The following is a 26,314-nucleotide window of genomic DNA, read 5'->3' as shown; positions in this document are numbered from 1 at the left end:
TCATACGATTGACATTATAGTCTTATACTTTCCTTTGTGAGCCGGTGATTTCTAAAGGATGTGTTAATGTTCATTACAAATCTAACACATTGTGTGTGTTAGTAATTAACATGCTTTCCTTTCCAAATCGCCGATTTCTAGAGGCCTACATCTAGAGAGAAAGTACATGCCGATTACGGAAGGGACATGTCCCTTTGAGGGACATGCCCTTTAGTGATGATATATAGGTAGGTTATTGTTGTAGTTTGAGGCACACACAAATACAATTCAGTCTGCTCCTCCAAGCAACAATATCCAGTGATTATATTGCAGAGATACAACTAATTTAGATCAGAATAAAGTTGATCATTCCTCCATACATCAGAACTAAAGAAGGTTATTATTCACCAATAGAAAATTGACTGCAAGTCTGATCAAAGATCACAGAATTAGCAGAAACTTTACAGTCCCTACCAAGAACAAGAAACTGAAATGTGTTCCCACAAGCTTTAGATAATATGGAAGAAAATATCACATTGATGTCATTTATGGACATTGTTTCAAGTGCAAATAACAGAGTTCTATATTTGAATACCAAAAGTGCTACAAGAGAAAAAGAAATGAATGTGTAGTTAGTGTCACAGTTGAGGAAGAGGCACTGTGGAAGGCATAACTCCAAAAAATCAGAAAAACCACCAAGCTTAATGCCACAATGATTTTTATGCAAACGTGAAAATAATTACTTTAATAAATACGGACAAATTAAGAGGAAAACAATGTAAGTTTATCATTAATGTAGCTAGTGGTGGTATTTAGCAGTGTCTACAAAGTGTAGCAATAAAGATGGAAAGTGGTGAACAAGAGTATTTTCATATATGTGCACAGATCTATAGAAAATTGATGTAAGCTTATTATCAGTAGAGCCAGCAAATGTATGAAGCAGTGTATGCAGATCTGAAGCAGAAATAGACATGAAAGTTTCAGCACATCTGAACACATTGACTATTTCATTTTTATAGAAAGGCTATCAAGTTACATGGAGTAAATAATGCCAAGTAAACTTCTGAATGGGTATGCTGAAAATTGAACCACCCTAACAATGTGGGAAAAGGGCAATCATGAAGGAAGGAAGAAATACATTTATTGTCTCCAAGGGTGGGAGGAGATTTGAATTATGTCTTGTGAAAGGGGAGGGCAACAAAGTAATGTTGATCTCACCAGAGGAAGTCAAGCAAGATGTTAGAAAATTGCATGTGGTTCTTTTACATCTTGATTCCATGGCAAGAGAGGACTGAAAAAACAAAACATGACCTCAGCTACCCAATTGTTTGACGGTTAATTTGTTTTTCTTTCTTGATATGTATATTTTATCTCATAATATTATTTTTGTTAAAAGTTAAAAACATTATGATAACCATTGAATGAACCTTGTTTTTTATACTTTTTTGTAGATAAGCAGAGAAGGTAGTAGAATGGATCACATATTTAAATATCTAATGTTCATATGTTCTCCTAACATGTGGGATGATATGCCTTCTGATATATATCATGACTACGATTTGGACAGAGAACAACTTACAGGCAATTAATAAACCACCCTAGCTGATTAACCTTCAGTAAACATGTAAGAAATCAAGCCATTAGACATTCATAGAGACAACAAAGAGCTAACAAAGTTCTTCCATTCTTCACAATCAAGATACTGTATAAGTTTGGAAACAAAGAGTGTACTCTCTTGTCCAAATCTAGAGATTGATTACAGCAGATGGAGTTTATACCATGAACTACTCAATAGAAAACAAGCAGATCAATAATTATAGATCCATAAACTAGTCAATTTCTGTCATTGTTAATGTGCTTGTGAACTTGGTTGCTCAAAATGACTATCGGCCTGTATGATGTGTTCACTTGCTTAAACTGATTATTGGCCTTAAAGATGAAAAGACTACAGTTGACTAATCAGGCCGTTGATTAGCAGAAACAAATTGCCTTTCAATGATATCTCCATGCACACAACTGATCATTTCCAAAGATTATGTCAAAGAGGGATTCTTAACACATGACACCTCAACCACAATTCATACATCACCATATTAAATGCATCATAGTCTAAAGGAGATGCGTGCCACTGGAAATGTTTCCTTACATTACGTGCATTCTCCTTTAAGTTTTGATACTGTTTTGCGCTTATGTTATGAAGTACATCCTTCAACAATGGAATGTCAAGAGTTGTGACAACAAGAGAAAATGATTTCCAGTTGAGGACATCATTGAATGGAAGCTCATAATGATTTGAAATTATAATTGGTACACACCCATAAAAGAGAGCATCTCCTATTCTTGCTGTATTCACTTCAAATCCTTTCACGTGAAGACAAAATTTGCTTTTCAGTAGAGCTTCAGAGTATGGGGTAGAGATCCTTCCAAAATGTACCAAAATCTCTGAATCATTTTTCCATGTCTCTACGAGTTGAGCACGAACAGGGGAGTTGATTTTCCCTGCAAAGAAAGCCAGCTTACTCCTGCAAAATGAAACCCACAAGTGAAAAATACAAGAACTGGATTAAAAGAAGAAAATATATAGTCCAAAAAAGTAAAAGCAATAAAAGAATTTACATCAAGATAGATGATAAAAAATAATGACAAAAATGTCCGTGTCTGTGAAATAGATTTGGCAGCAACATTTAAAGCATCCTTAATTTCTTCATGCTAAACGACCCAGAACATGCAAGTTATTCCACAAATATGGAAAATACAAACCAGAATTTTATCCGAACAAGTCAAAATATGAATAGAACATCTAGTTACCTACACAGCTTCTGCTGTCCATGTAAATATGCCATTCCTCATTAATGGGGCACAAATTCCATGAAAATGTCGACTTGTCTACAAAAGCTAGCTAAACCATCTGAATTTCGTACCTCTATAGCAATTTTCAATAGAGAGCTCTCCGAGATCATAAATACATTTGTGAGATTCATCTTTGACACTTTATATCACAAAGCCCAGATATGGCATTCTTTCTTCAAAAATAAACATTACTCTAGATTTATCAGCAGCTTTTCTTTCATTTTTTCTAAAACCCATCTCAAATGTTGCAGATGTTCTTTCTTGGTTTTGCTAAATATCAATATATCATCAAATTAAACCACAACAAATTCTCACATTAATTAATTAGTTTCATGACGGCAATAAAGCCATTGGCTAGGCCGAAGGGCACAACTAACCATTCATATAACCCATCCTTAGGTTTAAAAGCAATTTTTCATTCATTGTCCTCTCTCATCCTAATCTAATGATTTCCACTTTTAAAATCTAACCTGCAGAATTGTCTAATGCCACTCTAGGTAAAAGAAGCCTATACTAAATAGTAAATAGTAATCTCATTGATAGCCCTTGAATCAATGCATATTCTCCATTCAATATCCCTTTTTGGTGTCAAACTACTTGTGAATATAACACACCATCGCCCTTTTGTGATCTTTTAACACCATCACCCCATTGCAAATGGAGACCTCTTTTTTTTTCCAGCAGTATGTTTTAGTTGTCTTTCGGGTCTTAGGGAGCAACTATTTTTGAGTTTTGTGGCCTAAATGAGAACTTTGATGATGTCAAGGAGTTCAAGTTTGAAGTTTGAGTTTGGATGACTTGAAGGTTTGGGTCTTTGAGTGCAAAAAGTCCTTGGCAGAATTGCTCTGATCAGAGGATTTTCGCTGTAGAAATTCCTCGATCAGAAGAATTTCCGCCAACATTGAGTTTTCCCCTCAAAGCAATTTAGGCAAACAAAAGAGTATGTTTTGGAGAGCAGACTGGTAAGAAGACATAGTTGAGGGAAAGTTTTAAAACAAGTTAGGGGCTGCAATAACAAGTGGCGGAATTCCCAAGATTTTAAGATTTCTGACACTTCAAATCCTCACATCTAAGAATTTCCGCTTTATAGTGGCCCAAAAGTGGATTGAATTTAATGATTTAGGAATGAGGAAGGATTGCCAAAGGTTTTAGAAGAAGTCGGTTTGAGTTGATGCCAAAGGGAACAAAACTAAGGATTAATCAGAGGAATTCCGCCCATGGAATCCTCAACTATAGAAATCTCTGCCCCTTGTGAATCAGATCTAAGTTGCTATATTGTGGAGCGTGAATGAGGAATAAGGAGATGAAGTGATGCTAATATGGTAAGCTTTTTTAAATTGCAAAGGAAATGAGGTGAAGCCTACGCTGGAGGAAATCCTCTAATCAGAGGATATCCGCCCAGCATTTATCCTCCAACGTAAAAATCTCCACCTAGCCATGAATTCCCCATTGTTTTGTTACGATTTGAACTTGAAAGAGGAGATGGGGGGTTAAGTCATGCAAGAAGTAGGATTTTAATGAATCAAGTTAGAGGGCTGCCAAGTAGGTGGCAGAATTCCGCCCAGCAAATTCTCAAAACCAAAAAATTCCACCCTCTATACCTGGTCAAAACTATATTAAGTTGGATGAAAATAAGGTTGCAAGATCTTGGTTAGGAAAAACTTGGTGACAAGGAATGTTTTTTGAGGTAATTATCAAGGGCTGCCAAGTAGGTGGTGGAAATACTCAAACTTGAGCAATTCTGCCCCATAGTTACTCTAATTTTCTAATTTCTGCCCCCTTCATGACATTATTTTTTGCCGATCTTCAGATCAGAAGGTAAATTGAGGGTTAGAATATGTGATTGAGGCCTTCGATCAGGCAAGAAATCTGATTAAGTGGGCTCCATATTTCTTGGCGGAAATTCCCATTAGAGGAATCTCCGCCCAGGATTACCTTCCAGCTATGGGGTAATTTAAATTCAAAATCTTAAGCTCCATTTCCTTATAACGAATTGGCCTTTGTGGAGAAAAGGGAGTTTAATTTGATTACAATTTTATTAAAAGAGGCCAGGTTGGCATTCTTGATAAATGGGCTTCTTCATATCACAGGTCACCTATATAAGGAGAGCAAATCCGTTTCATTTTCACAAAAAACAAAGAACAGAATTACCTCTACAATTAGGCAGTTCTTTTTACTCCAAAATGGGGGCAACGATCTATGGTGAAAGGGAAGTGAAACATCATAAGGACAGCAGGTTATCAATAAGGACAAAAGAAAATCCTTCAAAAAGTAGCGATTCTGGGCTAAAAGGGACAGATTTTCGTCTAAAATTCTGAGATTGGAAGGTGGAGGAAACTAAAATTTGGGCATAACATTCATTGAAAAAAATTATGTATTTTGCAGATTTTAAGAACAAAATTGTATCAACTTGCATGGTTAAATCATAAAATTAGGAACTTGGAGGGAAATTTGATCTTGGAAATCCATTTCGCTCCCTTAGTCTGATGTTGATGCAATCATATTGCTTGAAAATTCTATGATTTCTTTCATATTTTCTTACCAGTCTCATGAACTTAATGTATTTTCTTCTTTGTTTATGCAAGGTGAGCATGGACCAAGGATTCACTGAAGTTGACTATTTAATTGTTGACAATATAAGTGCATGGAACATTATAAAGTTGAACGTGAAAATTCACTGAAGTTGACTCTATTGCCCGGATGAGCAGAGGCACTAGTCTTTCTATTATTGAAGTCAGAAAATCTATATCTTCCTTCCTACAAGCACCAGGTTCATTATCAACAAACCTTATACAAAACATTCAATTAATTCAAGTACTCAGCATTCAGTTTCAATTTCATCGAGTTCAAGGACCTTGCCAGCCAGAGAACTCCAAAGCTTAAATTCGTTTAGAAAAGCTCTAAACCAAGTGATCGGTTCGAGGAGAAGGTCTACCCGCCTAGTTGTAGCAAAGCCTGAAGTGCAGGGAAATCAAGGTGATTCTCATTTGCTAGCCAGAACTGATTGCAAAATCCTATCGGAGAAGTGGCAAGCTCTTGGATTTCCAATCTGCAGTTTTGGGAACCAACATTATGTGCCCTTTTACAACAATTAATCTTGCAATACATAATCTAATAAGCATAATTGTCCTCCACACATGGGCTTGATGCATGTTTTCCACACCTCTTGGAAATCCTCATCTTGAGCATACTTCTTAGTGATTGTTTCCATCTCCATTATTCTCATGCAGATTTCTATAGCTAAAGCACTTCTTTGGTTCAATTTGTCAACAAATTTTTTTGAATAATTGCTTATGTTCTTAATAACAACATATCTCTACAAATTCTCAACTCACTTCATATGCCACAAGTTCAACTTGTTTTGGTTGTTGATACACTAAAAAGTTTGGTGGTTTGAGCATAATACAGAATCCTTATGCAACAAATATTACCTCCACTTCTTTGGCACTTGCACTTTCACTTTAAAACCCTTGGAGATAAATTTAATATTGCTTCCTATTGTCATTGAGATTCTCACCAAGGTATGTAATTGGCCTGCATTGATGGCTCAATATTGCACCAACCACTATCTTACTAGTGCCACAATCTACTTATAAAACCTTCTGAAAATTTGGAAATACTAGCATTGAATGCTTTATCATCTTCCTCTTCACACTTAGAATGCTCACCGTATACTCCTTATCAACACAAACTACTTACTATCAACACGTGGAATGCTCACTCTACACTCCTTATCAATAAAAGCTACTTACTATCACTACTCGTAGTCTCTATGGTAGGCACATAGATTCCATTGAAGTTTTCAATGAAACTCCTTATAAAATCTTGCCAACCCATACAACCTTTAGACCTTGAATATGCTCTTTAGCAATGACCATTCCATGATCACCTTTAGCTAACACATCTTTTTAACCTCTTTAGCTAACACAAATCCCAAGTATACCTATAGCTTTTCCTCACATAGTTGTTATACTACTTGCCTTATATGTGCCAACTATTCCTCTTTTCTCCTATTAAAGACCAACATATTATCGAAAACATAAATACAAATGTTCCTAGAAATGGTTTCCTTACCTCATTTATTAACCTTGTGAAGGTGCTCAACACATTTGTTAAACTAAATGACATCACCAGTCACCAATCATTTGGCACATCCTCATTCATGAAATTTTACATTCCTCCAATTTTTCCTTATATCTGTTGATATAAGTATGGTATTATATATGTATAATTGTATATTTATTTCTTTTGCTTTTCATTTTAGTATTTTTTTTATTATATATATTTATGGTTATAGTTTGAAGTTCTACTATTTAATTTAATTTTTGTGTTTCTTATGGTTCCTTATTTGTAGGTTTCAGTCTGTCTCCTTATTTGATGCTTTAACTTTCTACTATGTGGTTGTGTTTATTGATTTATTCATTAATGGTGTGGTGAGTCTTATTTTACTTTTTATTCTGCTCCCTACTTGATGTCTATGATGGTCTCTTTTTCTCTTTATTCTAAATAATTACTATCTTTATTCCTATTAGTCTTTGGTTCTTTTTCTTTCTCTCTCTTTGTTTCCTTTATTTATATTTTGAGGGCCTTAACTTTGACTCCTTGTTGACAACTCTTGACCATTCTCTCCTCCCTTTAACCTCCCCCACCTTTATAGAGTTTAAGTTTGCAACTTATCCCATTTTCTCATTTTTCTCTCTCTTTCATCCTAATGATGGATCACAAGGTGTGATTTGAAATGTTGACAAAAAGTTTCTCACATAATCAAATCCAGAAGCAACACTTAAATCAGTGAGGTTGTAAGATCCATGAACAGTAGTAGGGCAGAGGATGAGTAAGGGTTTCAAGTTGAACTTTTCAAGGTTGGCATCACGGTTCTAGGCCCCTTTTTCACGTTGCTCTTCAACAAGGTGGTGTGTACTGGTTTCCCCCTTTTGGGTCACAACATATTCTAATCCCAAGAACTACAGGACCATCATGGTTCAGCACACTTTCTCCAAATTATGCATCATCATATTGCACACTATTCTCTCCAAGGATCTTGATCAACGTAATTTTCGGTGAGGGGCAAGCTAGTTTCCAGGCAAACTTTCAGACCATGGACTACATTTTGACACTATGAGCTATCATTGAAGAGCCTTGGCATCACTCTACGAAGTTTACTATTGCTTTGTGGGCTTTCGTAAAGTGTTTGATTCCATCCCTCAAGCCTCTTTTTTTAGAGACTTAGAGACATGCACATTTCTGATGGTCATCACAAGATTGTATGAGTGTGGTGGGCAGATTCAGGCCCCTACGAGGCTTTTTAGATTCCATTTAGAGCACCATTAGGGTGAATTAGGGTTTCCCTCTCTCTCCTACCTTGTTTAGCACCTACATTGATGAGTTAGATGCTTTCCTTCGTGAGCACTTGCTTTTAGATGATGGTTGTTCCTTGCATCAAGCCTTGATCTCCACATGACTCTTTGTGGACAATGTAGTTCTCTCAGCCTCCTCCCTAAAAGCTCTATCATGGCTTCTAGATGGTCTAGCCTCTCTTTTTGATTTGTGGTAGCTGATGGTTAACCTAGACAAGACCTAGGTGATGATTTTGATTGCTTGAAGACCTCTCATCTCCACTTCTTCATCTAGCTCATAGAGTTTGAGATTTCTTCTTATTACACGTATCTAGGGCGCAAGTTTTCTAGCCCCCATTTTAGTATGAAACCTGCCATGCAACCCCACATCAACAAGGGGTACGGACCCCTTGCTCTTGTTGAGAAACAATTCTTCTGGCATCACTTACAGAACTCCATGTCCTGGATGGCTCTCTTGGACACCTTGATTAGGCCAATTGTGCTTTACAATTCTATGCTTTGGGGGCGCTCTCTTTTGGAGTTAGACTCAACTTCAATGGAGAGGGTCCAAACTCTTCTTCTCAAGGGCATCATCAAGTACCACTAGTCTACTCTCAATATTATTTTGGTCAAGTTTGAGGCACATTCGTTCAGACTCAAAGCCATCTTTGATCTAGTTTGGTTCCTCCATTATCTTCGGTGCTTTGTGGATTCAGTTGAGGGGCATTATGATAATTCTTACCTGGCCTATCGCTTCTCGAAAGCGACTGCAGGCTCTAACTCTATTGGTCAAGTTTGTTGTTGGTATGCCCGGGCCTCTACTCATCTATATTAAGGATCAAGATTGATTGCCTTCCTCCTTTCCACACCTTGCAGCTTTAGTCCCCTTTGAGACAGACCACAAATCGGCTTATCACCTCCTTCATGTTGGTCTCTTTAGTTCGGGGTACCAAGTAGTCGCTTGATCTCCCTACTCCTAGATAAACCAAGTCCATGAGGCCTCACAGGAATTACACACAGCAACAACCCTCCACTTCTAGTTATTCTAAGAGATGGCCCAGAGCCTCCCCTCACTCGGGTTGTATCCTTCTACACTTGACTTCTTCTCGATGATGAGGAGCAACTAGTTCGTTGCTAGTTTTGCTTACATCTCTAGTTTAGGCTTCTTCTTTTTCCAATGTTCTCATTGTTGGCTAGTTTTTCTTGTTGTGTATTGGCAGTCCCTTAGACCCTCTTTGTGGTCTTTTGTTGGACATTAATAAATTCATCTTATCCTATCTTATCTACACCATCAACATCCTTCTCAGCTTTAGTACCTCCTCATACAAGCCTTGGCATGAGCACTAGACATGCACATCCTTCTTTGCTTCCTTCATGAATTATTTCCCAAACACAAGCAACACTATTGGGTTCATTAATACCTTTCTGCACTAGTGCTCAAGTGGCACCAACTTCTATTTTATTCCTCCTTTTCACGAGGTATAAGTATTTGGGCACCCAATATATAGCACTTTCCTATCATATTGCCATGGTTGTCCCAAAAAATATGGCAATAATCTATTAGCAAGACATCACATATGACTTCATCTTCATAATATGCAATCTCAAATCATATCTCAAAACTCTTATTCACTAGAATTAGGGGTCCCTTGAATAACCACAAGACTTTATGAGTACTAAGTTGTACATTTCTCTTAAACCCTGGCTTTTCAACCACATCGACTAAAATGAGATTGTTTATTCTTGTTGAACATCTAGAATACTGAGAGGAAGGTGAACCAATATTCTCTTTAAACTATTAAAAACTTTAAATAACCATGCACATAAGTGTAGTAAAGAAAGGAAAACATGAATAGTAGCACAACACATACCACCGATATTTCTGTGTGGAAATCCCAATGATGAAGGGCTCACTTCCTTTAAGTACAAATTGAACTGTTATAGTTGTATCTCATCTATGCATGGCATACAATTTCACTAAAGTATAGTATCTAGAGTTTACACACTTCATCTAGTTCTAACTTGATTACAATCATAATATCTGATAAAAACTGTGTCGCTGAAAGTCGCATTATCTATATCTTCTTATTTTGAAGGATATGCCAAACATATACCAATTTTTTCATACATTAGATCACCTTACTAGCTATGTTCCAAAATGAATCAGCCTCAAACTGCTTCACACATCAACCATGTTTTATTGGAGAAACCATAGTTTTAAAAAACTACAATATATCGCTAATATCGCGAGATATTGCAAGCAAAGCTACCAGCCGATATAATCACCAAATAAATCACCGACGATATTTTGAAAAAATTGCACCGAATTTGGGATGAAAAAATCACGGTTTTTACTATTTTTGGATCAAAAAACTGTTTGATTAAGTCAACCTGAAAAACAACAATGTTTTCTAAAAAATGTTTTCATTTTCCTGCAGGCTCCGACAGCTAACAAAAGGGCTACGATGGTTGTTGAGGAAAGGTACAATTGCTGATAAGGCACACAGATTTAGACTGTTGAGAAAACGTAGAAGCATAGATTTAGACACATGAACTATTTCAATGATATGCCTCAAAGATGCCATCACATGGAGTGTTGATTGTAGGATACACACATAATGGTTTTGCTCTTCAACAAGTTATAGAAAACATTTTTGGAAATTTAATCTAAATTTGCCTAAGTATGCCAAATTTCGTCCCCAATGAATGACTTGGAAAGTCAACGCATAGTAGTCAAATCTCCTCATATACACATCAGTATTATGCTCCTATATACACATCAACATCACTATATATATTTTTATGGAGCTATAAGTTGTAAATTTATAAAACTACAAGTTATGAATTGATGATTGTAAGTTTATAGATAAGCTTATAATATACAAATTTTAATTTATTTGCACTAGTTTTGTAAATTTATAATACTATATAATACAGATTTATAATACTATTATACTATATATTAATAGTAAAGTAGTATAATATTGTATATTAATAAATTCAATATAGAGAGTTATAGATTAGTATAGATTAATAACTGTATATCTAATAAATTATAATATTTTATATTTATTCTTAATGCTAATATGCATATGCATTGTTTATTAACAACATTTATAAGTTTATGGTGTTTGATAAATTATAAATTCATTATAGAGAACAAATATATTTATTTGTAGTCTTCATAATTATTTATCAATATATATCTACTAAAATTATATATTTTCAAATGTTCAATAAAAGTGTCGATTTATTACCAATTTTTTTGCTGAGTTTTTGGTGATTCCAAGTTTTTCAAATTTCGAGCTAGCCGAGATATTGCCAAAACTGAGTTTTTCAACTATGGGAGAAACAGAGTATCTATCAGATAAGACTTTTTTGAACCTTGTATCTTCCACACCATGTTGTATTATCATCAAATCTTGAATATGGATACTACCTTAATATGTAAGCATGTAACCAAAACCACAAATCAATACCTTTAGTTGCAAACGAGTGAGGACCTAAACATAGACACATATAGACACATAGTTTGTCAAAAATGTCGAGGCTCATGTTGCAAGGAAAGCTTGAATCAATGACAACATTCCAACATTCTTCCCCTTTGTCACTGATGGAAACATGCAAAAAATTGTTACCACTACATATCTCTATATATATAGGATTCGATTTGCAAGGAAGCTATGAATCAATGACAACATTCCAACATTCTCCCCCTTTGTCATTGATGAAAACATGCAAAAAATTGTTACCATTACATATCTCTACATATATCCTTATATCTCCCCCCTTTGGGTCCAATGGCAAAAGGGCACATGAAAAAACATTATCACAACTCTAGTGAAAAAAGCAATGTAATGTTCCTCCTAAGTAAATAACAAAAACTTCTGTACAACTCATAAGCTACATAATTCTGCAAACAAAAAATTGTCAATTGGAGGATGTTGACCCTTTGATCTTTTGCACATGGGACTTCCACGCATCCTTGTTTCCGTCCCAAGCCTGTACAATGGGTTCAAGAAAGCTATTCTATATATGCAGTGTTTTTAATGTGCTTTCTCCTTCTTCAACTGTGGTAGAGATAGAACAGTTTGATCAACTAGTTGTGCCTTAAGAAGACCACAAGAGACTAGAGATACATTTTCATTTTGATCAAATCCCTTAGGTGACCGAGAGGTTATCTTTTCTCTTTGCTGCTATAATTCAAAGAATTTTTTATGTAATTCCTCACTGCCAGTTCTTATGGAACCAAACAAGTCTTATTCTGAATCGAAGTGATGGTATGTTGCATTGATTTGGGAATCTCCTATCGTATGTTCTTGGTGGTCTCAGACCATTGCAATCTGTAACAATATAAAGCTTTAGCCTCTTTAAGGAAAACTTTTTCTTGAAGTCACTAATTCAAGAAATCTTTTATGTGCAGCAGCAAATTTTCCTTTAAGCTCGGTTAGCCTTTTTTCTCTCTCTTTCTCTAGCTCATTGAATACAACATCTTTAAGATTATAAGAATAAAATTTGAAAGAATTTATTATCAATCTAACATTTTTTGCACCTGATAGAGAAGGATCAATGTTGCTTCCGAGTGTAGCACCGTGTAACAGTTCAACAACTTATTTGATTATCTTATCATTACGTTGGTTTTCAATCAAATATTTTTAGGTGGATGCATGAAAGGCATCTCCTAGCTGAAATTTGTGCACTAGATCAATTTTACTCAAATTAAATAGTAATTTTGAAGAAGTGACAGGCTAAAAACATAACTGAGTATTTAGTAGACTTCCACAGGATCATTAGAAATACCAGAGGACGTACCAGCTTCCAAAATGGACTCACACATCTCTTTTCTTTCTTCCTTTGTCTCCTCTTTCTTTTTACAGCATCATATTATTCTTCGCACCATTTGTTTTCCCAACTCCTTTTGTTTCTTCATTTTGTTTTTCAATTTCAGTTTCTATCTCTTCTTCATCTTTCTGGCCATTTCTTCTAACTTTTCTTCTTTGAAATTGTCAGGGATATCATTCATATCATTCTTCTCTTCTTATCTAAGAACTTTTATGCTTTTCAGAGGGGCAACATATTCTTTTGTATTCTCCGGAGGAGGAAGGTGTGTAATACTCAAATCAATATCTCTTGTATTGTGTTCCGATTGGCCTTCATCCTAAAATGGATGAACTTGTTCAGGCTCATGTTGCACTATGTTGTCCGGCAAAATGGGCAGTTACTAGTCAGGCAATTACCAATGCGGACATAGTTGTGTCATTTCATAAGCACCGTATTGGATATTATAAATGTAGCTTTCCTTATATATTCGGCATCAATCATTGTATGGAACATTATTGTTATGAACGGAAAGCATTTGATTAATGAATTGTATTTTACTTTGATAAGTTATTATATGTTTCTTACCTGTTCACCTACGGGCTGAACATTTGGTGTCGTTGCCAGTTTGAATCCAGAGTAGTATCGGAGCCCGAGGATAAATGAGAATAACCATACTAGACAACCGGAAAACAAATGAGGATGATGAAACAAAAATTCTGGAAGGTGAGCACGAGGCAGCCCAGAACTTTCACATCCTGTACTGCGTAGGCCTAGAAACCTTCATATGGAGGGAAGCCGCGGAGAACGAGGTTACGTCGGACAATGTGTGGGATGTTATGCATGCAAGCCCAACCATGAACAGATTTTTGGACCAACTCCCCAGTCTAATTGCGCAATCATACTTGGCACAAAAGAAAATAGAACACGAGGAACGCCAACAGGAGACCCTCAAGAATTTCTATGAGAGAGATGCACGGTATCGCAAAATGGAACCATGAGCTTAAATTGAGCAGTGGAACCAAGAGCACTTGAGCCTGTAACTGTCACTTGAGTCGACACATGATGTATACAAATTAAATAAATAAAAGTGTGTTATGTTTTGTTTTTATATAATGGTATATGTCAAATACCCAATCTTTTAAACAAAAATAAGAACTTGAGGGAGGATGTTGACGAATTGCAATCTGTGCAGGGGTATTTAATCCAAGTCGAGCGAAGGCGGCAGCTCAAACAACTTTCCAAAGATCAAACTGTGGGACAACCGGACGAATCACCAAGGGTGATTGAAGGCAACCGCGTGGAATGTGCCAGAACTGCCGAGGGGTGTCACAATTCGCCGGAATGGTGAGTACAGAGCAACAAGGAGTTGCTTGAGGAAACACGACATAGATTAACGATGCTCAAGGAGATAAGAGAAGAGTTTCTGTATTCATCCCGTACACCACTATGAGAGGGATCCCATAAAGAAGTAGGAAGGGAGGCGAGGCCAATAGAAGACGTCGGGGCACAAGAAAGCATCGGAGCAACATTGCATGGTGGTCAGAGTAATCCGCCGAGACCAACTCCTGAAAGTTTTGGGACACAAACAAGTAGTCATCAAAGGATGAGAAAAACAATGTCTCAAAAGCAAAAACTCCCCAAGTTCACAGGCGAGGAGAAGGAAGACCCCGTATGACATTGTAGTACATGCGAAACCATATGGACTGCCAACTCAGTCACTGACGCTGACAAGTGGTTGAACCAATTTCTAGCCAGTCTACGAGGAGTGGCCGTGGATTGATTCTCTGACATGGACAAGATGAAGATCTCCACTTGGGATAATCTAAAGAACGAATTTCAAGTAGAATTTCACCTACTATAGGACGACAACGAGGTTGTCGCAGAGATCTGCAACTATAAACAAGGAAAGGACATCGTCCCAGCCTACAATCGAAGGCTCAAAGATCTTCTTAGCCGGATAGGTACTCAACCTACGGATGAACTAAAGAAACGTTGGTTTGTTGAAGGACTCCACGGGGCATTGAGAAGGAAAATGAAGATAGTCCCACCAACATCATATATAGATGCCTACGACCATGCCCTGAACTTAGAAAATAAGGGCAAGACAGTAAAGAAAAAGAAGAAAAGCAAATCTTTGTCCTCCTCTGGGAGTGATGAGTCCTCTAACAAGGAAAGTAGTGCAAATAGTGAGGAGGAACCCAACAAGAAAGTACAGGCCCTCCAAAAGGACTTGAAGCAAATGAGGAAGGCGTTTAAATCCATAAAGGGAGCCACTGGTCACATGGAGGAAGGAGCAATATGGTGTACGGATTGCAAAGAGAAACACACCCAAAGGGAGCGTGCCCTAAACGATATTTTTCAAATCTTGGGTCATTCTACGAAGGAGTGCCCGTTCAACATGAAGACACCAAGTTAGCAGATAATATTCACATAGGAACAACCATCCACTTCGAGCACTAATAATGAGACCCAAGGCAACAGCAATGCCACATCTGGTGGATATAGCCGCCAAGGACGGAGTGAGAATGACAACAGAAATCGGATACAGTATGATTCCAAGGGAAGATCCATAATCTAATGTCAAGCATGTAACCAATGGAGCCACTTTGCCAAAGAGTGTTCGAAGAATGACACTCCTCAAAAATTATGTCGATGGTGTGGTCCAAGGGACCACAAAGACGCCAGTTGCCCAAAACAAGTAAACCTCATTAACATTGATCAGGAAAAAGTTTTGGTTGTCACCCGTAGCCAGGCTAAGGAAGCCACCTATCCTGACCCCCGCACGGAGAAGCAAAGACTGCAGGAGGCATGAGAAGATATAGAAAGGACAATGAAGGCTATGAAAGATATGAAAGATACTACTCCTGGAGGATCGGAGTGAGAGAACAACTTGGTCAATCAGATCTTACAAATAGAGGTTCCCATTAGACTTCAAGACCTATTACAAACGGTACTGCAACTAAGGACTACATTATTGAATGCCACATGAACCCGTCGGAGACAAAGGAACAACCAGCGGTACCAAGAGGGTGGGCCACAAATCCCATGTTGCTTACAGTAAGCAACAGTCGTCACCTGGCGGTGGTCGAGATGGGAATCCTCAGAACCATCCTGACAAACACCATCGTGGATGGTGGGTCTGGGGTGAATGTTCTTCCCGAGGAGACGTGGAAGAAATTAGGCAAGCCTACCTTGTGGCTGCCCACATTCAACTTGTTCAACACTGACCAGCAAGGGATAAAGCCCCTAGGGACCCTGGTGCCTCAACAAGTAACCATCGGGATGTAGATATTTGTGCTGGATTTCGTACTAATTCCTTTAAAGAAAAAGGGGTATGACGCCATTCTTGGAAGAGGATGGTTGGTGGCCGCTAAAGTGAATCACAACTAGAAGAAAAACATTTTAGCTATGGAAAGTAGAGGGCAGAAGTTTGCCATTGATCTCCAAACCCAAATAGTAAGTGAAGAAATGGCATCGTCGTCGAAGTCTAAGTCAGATGGGGAACATCAAACAAATGAGGGAAGAGCCCATATGGATTCGAATGACAAAGGTGTTTTAGAATTGGAAAAATTTTCAAGAGACGAGACCAATTCACTAAATGGACTTTTCCATTGGCAGATGGAAGATTATGAGCTCTTCTATTCCTACATGCTTGGCATCGAGGAACTAGAAGATGAGGAGGTATTTCCACCAGAGTTTGTGGAATACAAAGAAAGCAACACGGAAATCAACGAAAGCCTCGCCCATTGTTTTGAAGGAAAAGCCATAAGATATGAAGAGTTGTTAGTAGAGGCTACTAACCTTAGCGATGCAAAGAATCCGAGAAACATATTGGTTGGAGACAACTGGAACCCAGTACTGAAGGCTAGGGCATTTAAAATCTTTATGGAGTATAAAGATGTATTTGCATGGACTTACAATGATTTAAAAGGGGTCCCACCAGAAATGTGTGTCCACCGCATACCCTTGGTACCCAAAGCCATACCTGTGCAGAAGCGACCATACAAAATGAACAAGAACTAAGCAGCCCGCGTCGATGAGGAAATACAATGAATGCTGGAAGCCAATATAATATTTAAAGTTCAAACAAGTGAGTGGGTGTCACCAATTGTGATATCCATGAAGTACGGATCCAAATCCGAATATATGTGGATTTCTAATGTCTGAATGCGGTCACAATAAAAGATCCTTTTCCAATCCCGTTCACCAACACAATTCTAAAAGAAGTGGCAGGACACAAGACGTATTCCTTCATGGATGGATTCTCTGGCTATAACCAGATCTCCATCACTGAAGAAGATAAACTGAAAACTACTTTTGTGGTGGAGGATGGAGTATATGCTTATAATTGAATGCCCTTCGGATTGTGTAACGCACCTACTAGGTTTCAAAGGATCATTTTGCACATATTTGACAAAATGTCGATAGGCAACTTTCAAGCATTTTTGGATGATTGGTCCATCTTCAATGGATAGGACAACCACTTGAAGGCACTCCAAGAATGTATGGAGAGGTGTCAACAGGCAAGGTTGGCATTGAATCCAAAAAAATGTCAGTTCATGGTTCCTCAAGGCAAACTACTTGGGCACATTGTTTGCAAGTCAGGATTGAAGACCGACCCTAATAAAGTAAGGGTGATCGTGGAAATGGAGGCCCTAATGGAGGTATCTAGAGTCATTGGATATTATAGACGGTTCATAAAGAACTACACCCGAATTGTTCTTCCTCTAGACAAGTTGACACAAATGGGGGAACCATACGTTTGGAGTTCCAACCAGGAGACTGCCTTTACAGAGTTGAAAAATAGATTGTTGGGGGTGCTCATTTTGGGTCCACACTTTTCACCCCTCACCAGTTGCAGACTTCGGCAGACTTGACAACCACTACCTCGCTTATTCCTCTGTTTGGACAAAGGCATGTGCAGTTATCATGACTCCACCTACGACGAGGACAAATGTTATGACTCCACAGAATGTTTTAGCAGATCCAGTTGCACTAGCAATGCCAACAATAAAGTTAGTAGAGATGCACGCATTAGAGCCCCGAACCTCAGGTTTCACAAGATGTGATCGTCTCTAATGTTGTTGTCCCCATATCTTCATCTTTGTTGGCTGAGGCCCAACCGACACAACCAATCAAGAGCATTGAGATGACACAAGCAGCACAACCAAAGAAGGTTGAGGTGATGGACAAAGCCAGTGTATTTTTGAGATAGCAATTCTGACTCATTCCTGCATAGGTCGATTCCTCCATTTAGTCCTTGAGGAAGGGAGAGGTATCCCCAGGAGTAGCTGCCATATTAGAGCCACAGGAGGTGGGAGTACCACAGTGTGAGGATGCGCCAGGAGATGAGGAGGTCGTATTGGTTGTGGACGTGGCTACCACAAAAGAGGTAGAGATGGATACATATATGGAGTGGGATGTTGACACTGTTGGAAAAGAGGATTACAGGTCAGATGAGGATAGCTATGAGGCATACATCAAAGCCATGGAGGTTGTGATGGAGAGAGGATGAAGCATTGGATATCAGGCTTTGATCTATAGGAAGGAGTTACATTTGATCTGAGCCTATATTCGAGGGGTCTATCTTGAGCATTTTCGCTCCTGCTTTGAGGCGAGGGGATGACCAATAGTAGAAACACCTGAGATGTTGGCTGATTGGGCTATGAAGCCTGAGTTGGGACTGCAACACTGTTATGGAGAAGCTGGCACACAAGATAGTAGGGGCGTATAAAGACGTCTACTATGCTCATAGGCGTGCAGAGGCAGATAGGGAAGCAGAGAGGATTGCAGTGGTGAGGTCTACGGCAATCGAGATAGAAGCTTGAGAGAAGTTAGTTGTTGAATTGGTTAGCCAACAGGCAGCATGGGTAGCTGAGCGAGTAGCACTTTTGCGAGATAAGCAGAAGGTCGAACAAAGATTGCAAGCAGTTGAACAAGGATTGTAGACAACCCAGGCCCAGGCCATGGAGGTAGCACTTCTCCTGAAGGAGGCAGTGGAAGTTAACACACGAACGCAGAAGGACTTTTGCATTCGCACTAATCAAGTTTGAGTTGCGCCAACAGCGGAACACTTCAAGGACGCAACCTCCTCCCTAGTTTATGTTGTTTCTATGTTTGTATGTTGTCTCCTAATTTTGTTAGTTTTGAGTCACCAGGAGACGATTTTTCTTTTTGCGGGGGACGATGTTGTCTAGGAAAATGGGTAATTAGGCAATTACCGGTGCAGACATAGTTGTGTCATTTCATAAGCACCGTATCTGATATTATAAATGTAGCTTTCACTTATATGTTTGGCATCAATCATTGTATGGAACATTATTGTTATGTACAAAAAGCATTTGATTAATGAATAGTATTTTACTTTGATAAGTTATTAAATGTTTCTTTCCTAGTTCACCTACGGGCTGAACACACTATGGTAACAACATCATCTTCCATGGCTTCCACATTTGACAACATTGCAAGATGTATTGCCATTCTACGAAAGGATTCTATTATTTCCATTTGCAGCTTTTCAATTACTTTTTTGTCTCTCCGCATTAAGATATCTTTCCTTCATTTTGACCTAATGAACATATATGTTTCAAGGTAGCCTTGTTTTCATCTAATAAGGTAGCACCCACAGATTGTAGTGCATACAACTTGATCCTTTTTTCATTTTCTATAGCTTCTTGTCTTACTTTTGTCAGCACGTTCCACAGATCCTATGGAATATCCTTTTTGAAGTCTTTCGAATATGCTTCCAAATCAGTTAGGTATTTTATAAAAGCTTCAATTATTATTAATTTTTCAGTTTCATCTGATGTTCCATACATTTCTACAGCCAACTCCATCTTGTCATTTGTCACCATATAGCTATATAGAGTTTCTAACTTGAGTGGTTTCTTTTTACCACCTTCTTTTCATCTTCCTTTCTCATGTGAATAATATATTCTTCTCTTCCTTTTCCACATCTTCTTCATTTGAAGATTCCACTATATGCACTCTAGGTTTCATACCTGTTGAGTCTACTGTATTTCTTCTCCTTTCTCTAATTTTGATTCCTCTTTCTCTTATGTTTGTTGTTGCTCTGACCCTAGTTCCTCTGATTCTTCTTTGACTGATTTCTTTCTTGTGGTCTTTTGCTCAACTTTCCAAGGTGTCAATGTAGGACTTCTATCCTTTTTGCAATTTTTTCTTCACCAACCAGCACAGTTTTCTCTTTTATTGAAGCTGATTTCTTTCTTTCAAAATTTGAAGGAGCAGTCCCGAAGGATGCGGGAGTACTAGAGAAGGGGAGTAATGCCCCCTTTCTAGCACTATATGAGTTTTCTGCTATCCTGTTTCCCCATAGTCTTGTAAGCTAACCAAGACATGAAAGGGAAGGCCATTTGACCTAGACAGTTTCAATTGCAGGCCATTTTGAGGGATATTGTGGCAGTTGTGTGCATAATTACTATTTATAGTAAGAATTATGGGCATTTTGGACTTACAGTTGCAGTGGCATGTCGATGGTAAATTGCTAATATCGACAAGATCATTTATTTATTAGTGATATGATTTATTATGCATTAATAAAGTTATTTTATAAAAGTTAACTATTTAAGTTTATCAATGCATAGTAGTTTGTGGTAAAATACTTGATTAAATGTTCCCCTGTATTTAATAATACATTGGGAGCATAAATATAAGTTATAGGGGACTTCAGTGAAAAAAAGTCATTTTATATGGAATGGAAATATTAAAGAAAAGAAAATCCCAATAAAAATAAGGGCCAAAAAAGCATCCACAAGAAAATTGAGGCGAAAAAGAAAAATCCCAAAATTTTAGGAAAGGGAAAAAAGGTGAGTGGTTAGGCTTTTGGAAAGTGTTACAAAAGAGATTGAAGAGCTCTCTTTCAGCATGCTTGAAGATGGAATGGAATTCGTTGATCTGTGGAGATTATCTCTCTTGGGCCTGGAGGATGCAAACCCTCTATGCTATCAATCTTGGTACTTCTTGAGCTTCAAGGTAAAATCTGAGATTGAGTTTGTTAGTGATTTCAAATCCTTTTTTTGTTGCCAGGTTAGGGTTTGTTTTGGTGATATGAGCTGGAGTTTATGTTTGAAAAGTTGAAATGTTAGGTGCCATGCATCTACTCTGAGTAGTTGCACCATATTGCAATGATTTGTGCATGGCAATCATTCAAATCACACTGAGGGGTGCTGTGTGGACTTAACAAATGCTGCAGCAGTGTCGAACCAGATAATTACTATCATTGGAGGCTTGAATCCCAGGGTTTTATAGCTATAAGTACCTGCAATTGATATGTGATCAGAACTGGGCAATCCACAGATACTATATTGCTGCCTAGGTGTAGCACTTAGACCTGGTAGAGCTATGTGTAGCCAATAAACACAGCGGGGGCTGTGATTTGGGGTTTGAGTTAGCTAGTGGTTGCGTTGAGATCAACAATAAGAGGCTGCAATTGTTATTGCTGACATAGATATTCCTCTATGTATCCTGTTTTCTATAATTTTCAAGACATAAATTGAATCTCAATAGTCCATTGTACTAGTTCTTGAAATCTGGAATAAAATGCATTAATGATCTTTGTGATTGTCATTATCATAGTGCTAGTCTTTGCATTGTTCATTACTTCACATAATAAATAAAAGCTGAAGATGTCAGCAAACAGTCTTACTTACATTTGCACTGAAGCGGCAAGCCAACTGTTTGACAAAATTACCGACATTGGAAAGCAAAAAAAATCAGTGAGCAAAAGGGCAGAAGATTACAGTGGTATCAGAACAGTGTATCCTACCATTCTCCTGGGTACAATGCAGAATGATTACACAGTGACACATATCATTTAATACACGGAGAAAGAGGGCATTAATAAATATTAGATACAAGGCAAGAAGAGCAGAGAAATCTGAATGAACCCTTAAGCATAGGTAAACAGGTTACAAGGAATATGGATTAACAAAGAGCTCATGAATCAACAGATGGACTTGTTGATGCAGATGATGGCTAGACAAATGGGTATTGATGTCACCAATGGCAGAAATATTGGAGGAAACAACAATCCTATCATAAAGGTGAAAACTTATGAGGAGATGCTAGAAGATATTCAGTATTTGCGTGAGCATCTTGGTTGGTTAAGATCCATCTTTACAAAGAAAGAAGTAAATGAAAAAATATTCTTCTAGCCCAAGAAACAATGACAAACAAATAAAAGAAAAAAGAGGTTCATAGCAGCTCATTCGAATGGAGATAGTGCCTTGGTACATTAAAATCATTTGACAGAGTTTCAAAAAGATCCTTTCGCTATGCATGCAATTACTGTTGATGAGTTTGTTCATGAAGGGGAGGACAAAACAACGGCTTTGGGATTGAGTTCAGATATTTCCAGAGATGATGGTTCAAATAGATATATTTTGGATGATCATACGCAACCTTTGGAGAGGAGCGTTTATGAAGACATCAATAGTACTGAATCTAGGAGTGACTCTCTCACAAAGGTAACCACTCATGAAGAGGATAACAAGCACTTTGTTTCTGAACAAAGCAATCAACCTTTTGACGCATGTGATCTGAGTGTGATGGAACCTAAGTATGGTGGAGATCCTGCACAAGATGAATTTCATTTTGATTGTGATGAAGACCATAATGCAAGTATGGCAGATACTATTGATGACTATGATAAAAAATCTTGAAACAAAATCTGATTTATCTTTGTGCAGAGCTGACTTTGAGGAGAAGTTTAGGAACTAGGATGATTTGAATCCACAATACACTACTGAAAAAAACAATGAGGATGCCTAAGAGACTTGGTATTGTTTACTGTATAGGGTAAACGGATACTTTTCACATTAATAGATTAGAACGTAACACAAAACAAATACTTTATTCATATAAGCACATCTGAAATTCCAATTAGAATGATAACCCATAAGTGCTCTACGCTCGTTCAGTTGTACTTGTAGCTCACGCACTTGCTCAGTCCGTATCTCTGAATTTGCTTTGGCCTACATCTAAATCTCCAAGGCTGATTGCATCATCTTGGCAATCTCTCCAAGCTCTGCCTCCTTTTCTACTGACTCATGTTGTAGTTGACTCTTCTCCCGCCTAGCGTCATTTAGTTGAGCCATAAATGCTATCCTCTTAGACTCCCAAGCTGCTTTTTTTGACTCCCAAGCTGCTCTCTACAGTTAGGTCCGCCTTTACTACTGCTAACCTAGTAGTTGGCTCCTCTCGAGCCCTCTCTGCCACTACTTGGTTTGCCTGACTCCTCTAAAGAGCATAATAAGCATCACAATATATCTAGACTACCTCACGAGTCAGAGTTTCTATGCCACTCTCTACAACTAACTCTCTGGTGGTGGTCCAATCCTGCCGCATCTCCGAAGTCTCTACTCTAGGCCACCTGTATTCCTCATAGCAGACTGAAAAAGCAGCTGAGCACCCTACTCTCATGAAGGATATGACGTGCTCTAGCTCCTGTACTACTGAATCCAAAGCATGTTTCTGCACAGAGATCACCACTTGGCAAGCCCAAGTCACCATGTCAGCCAGAAATGTCTCAACATCCTCTCCCATTAATGTCTCCGGCCCCACTATGGGCTGTTGGGTACCCATAGCCGTCTTCACAACTTTTATCATCCGCTTTACAACGCTATTTGTCGAGGAGTGTGGTATCTCATCGATCTACATCAGGCGACTCTCACTCCACCTGTGTCTATGTGCCTACCTGATCTCCTTCTGGGGCTACTTCTACTTCTCGCGCAGGTGAAAGAATGTCTGACGCTTGTTGTGTTGGTGTTCGATTAAACCTCGTACTCAAGTATGTGTGCAATTTCTAAGATTTGCCAGCCCTACTTGGCTCCTCTACTATTGGTGTTACTAACAACGATGCGTCCACTCTAACCACTGCATCTAAGCCCACTACATCTAAGTGAACACCGAGTGTCCTCAAACCCTCGCCTATTTTTGCCTGCATAGTTACCTCCATTACTTCCTCATGCTCTACCTGTGTAGGTACCTCTATCGCTCCCTCCTGTGTCTCTACCACATCATCGAGTATAACTGTGGTTGTCTATCTCAACCCCTATCTCTAGTAGAACCATGGTTGTAGTTGGCAAAGCCTCTTGATCAACTGAAGACTCGGCAATCCCTGAAGGTGCTAATGTTGGTTGGATTGATGGCCAAGTTGTTGGTCGTGTTGCTATGATCACTGGAGTCATAAGCACAGGCTGCCTAAACTGTTGAAACCCAAGAATGTGAACGCCTGCAGAGACTAAGTGAGAGTGAGATGTAGCTGTGAGGGACATTGGAAATAATAGTGGCAGTATTGTGATAACCTTGACATCCTCATCATTCTCCTCCTCCTCCACTTCCTCCTTTGAGTTGTCAGTGTCTTTGGAGGATGTGTCCTGCCTCCCACTATTAGTGTTCCCATGCTTCGAGCTCTCTACTTCCTACCGTAGCCTCTTCTATCCGATGGCCTTCTGCCCTCCTGGAGTATCAAGGTGTTTACACTGCATGATCGAAGGCTCCCCTAGTTCTATCGAGCCTGGCCTGATCTCCAATCTATCATTGGGTATCATTCGTGTTGTAGCCTCAAGAAATAGACTGATGGTGTACTATGGCATATAAAATGTCATGAACTCATTCATGCACTCAACCAATAAAGATGCCCAGTCATATACTTTGCCATTCATGATGTCATTCATCATGGTCACCTGTAGAAATGAGATGTCCAATGCCCTACTTGATCCGGTGAGTCTACTTTTTACTAGGTCCATCAAACAACGCTAGTGTCATTCCTACAAATTAGATTTCTTCAGTCCCCTTCCCTTCAAAGAATCCATTAAGGCTTCGCTTTCTACCTTAGGCCATTTCCCACATACTAATTCTACCAACTACGCCTTGACTTCGTGATCCAGTTTCTCTAGCTTGTTATTGATTTTCCTTCCTCCTTGCACATGACTTGGTATGTTGAACACCCTGGTGAAGTTTGTGGTTCCAAAAGATATTAAGAGATTTTGTCCTAGGTACGGAATGAATTCATTCACGAAAATCGATCGTAGGCTTCTAACATGGTGCAGAGAAAACCCTCAAAGTCGCGAATGCAGAACATCGGCATCCACAACACCCATTCCACCTATATCCTCTGTATGCTTTCCTTCGCAAAGTGGTCATTTGAGGCTTCCTGCCACCACTTCCTACACTCTAACCCATTCAAACCCTCGAACACCACATTCTAAGGTGTGAGGTGCCTAGTTGCAGCTGGCTATGCCCTTGCCTTCTTTTTTCTTATACTTCCTGCAATACTTATTCCCGATGTTAAAGCCTGTGCATTCCTATTCAGTGTGCTACTTGCTGAATCTTCTAATTTCTTCTTCCACACTCTCTTCCCAGCTGAATGCGTAACTATCACCTCTTTTGTCTTTTTTACTTGTCGAAACAGTTACAAATGGTGAAACGGTTTCACAATTGTCATCTCCCAATCCTTCACATGAGTCCAATCGTACAGTGATGACCTATGATGTCTTTTATTCTCTCGAGAAATCACCCGTGATGTCTTTTACTTGTGCTTTCTCTGGCAGTATGGCCTAGTGTTCTTTATAACCTTTCATAGTGTTTGTATGAAATTGTAGCAGCAGCTCTCTTTTTGTGGTCGTACACTAGTTTGTACTCTCTTCCTTTGCCTGGGCATTATAGTGTTATTCTTTTTTTTTGTTTACCTCGATTAGTAAGTACCCTCTTCTATACTTTCTCTCCTCTAACTCTGGCTATACGGCCTCTGTGGATTGACTTCTATTGTGATGTACAATCATACAGAATATAAGGCACCCTAATGCTACCAGCTCATGATACTACTACCGTACGGTACGATAAGGTGGTACGGTAATGTTATTCCTTGTAAAGCCGTATGGTGAATATTTTGATCTTTCCTCCTTTAATGTCGTAGGACAATAATTGTTTATGTAGAGTCTAAAAGGTGTGTTTTCTTTAGGTTGTATGGTAGTGAGATTCAACCATTTGACTTCCCTCTTTTAGTCTTACGATATCACATACTTTCCTCCTCTACCATACATCACACAGTGTCCTTGTATTGCATCGGTTCAGTTTCATCAGCTCAGTTTGGTTGTACGATGCTCTTGATGTGCAGTGTGTCATGCTGTGCTTGATAGTATGGTAGATTCACTTTTATTTTCTACTTGGCCATATAGTATATGTATTATATTTATCTCCTAGGGTCGTACGGTATGCATCTTTATCTCATCTGTGCGAAACTTGCCTCTTCAAGCCTCTTCAGTGATTTTCTCCTTCTCGTACAATGTTCTCTTTCTTCCTGCTCT

The 26,314-nt window shown here is 38.5% G+C and overlaps 1 protein-coding gene across 2 annotated transcripts in view; it reads right to left on the bottom strand.

Moving 5' to 3' along the window:
• Nucleotides 1-1,647: 1,647 nt before the first annotated feature.
• The window catches only part of LOC149553305 (putative glycosyltransferase At5g03795), a 110,929-nt gene continuing 86,262 nt past the window's right edge, over nucleotides 1,648-26,314 (bottom strand). For both annotated transcript variants that reach the window (XM_089788769.1, XM_089788770.1), the window contains one exon: nucleotides 1,648-2,501. In XM_089788769.1, coding sequence (XP_089644895.1) covers nucleotides 2,018-2,501 — 484 coding nt within the window. In that variant the 3' untranslated portion in view covers nucleotides 1,648-2,017. The remainder of the gene's footprint in view (nucleotides 2,502-26,314) is intronic.

The sequence above is a fragment of the Cupressus sempervirens genome, chromosome 6, assembly GCF_028749045.1.
Source record: "Cupressus sempervirens isolate cs-2001-9-10 chromosome 6, ASM2874904v1, whole genome shotgun sequence".
NCBI classification, from domain to species: Eukaryota; Viridiplantae; Streptophyta; class Pinopsida; order Cupressales; family Cupressaceae; genus Cupressus; species Cupressus sempervirens.
The sequence above is the reverse complement of the archived record's forward strand: the minus strand, read 5'-3'. Positions and strand labels throughout refer to the sequence as shown.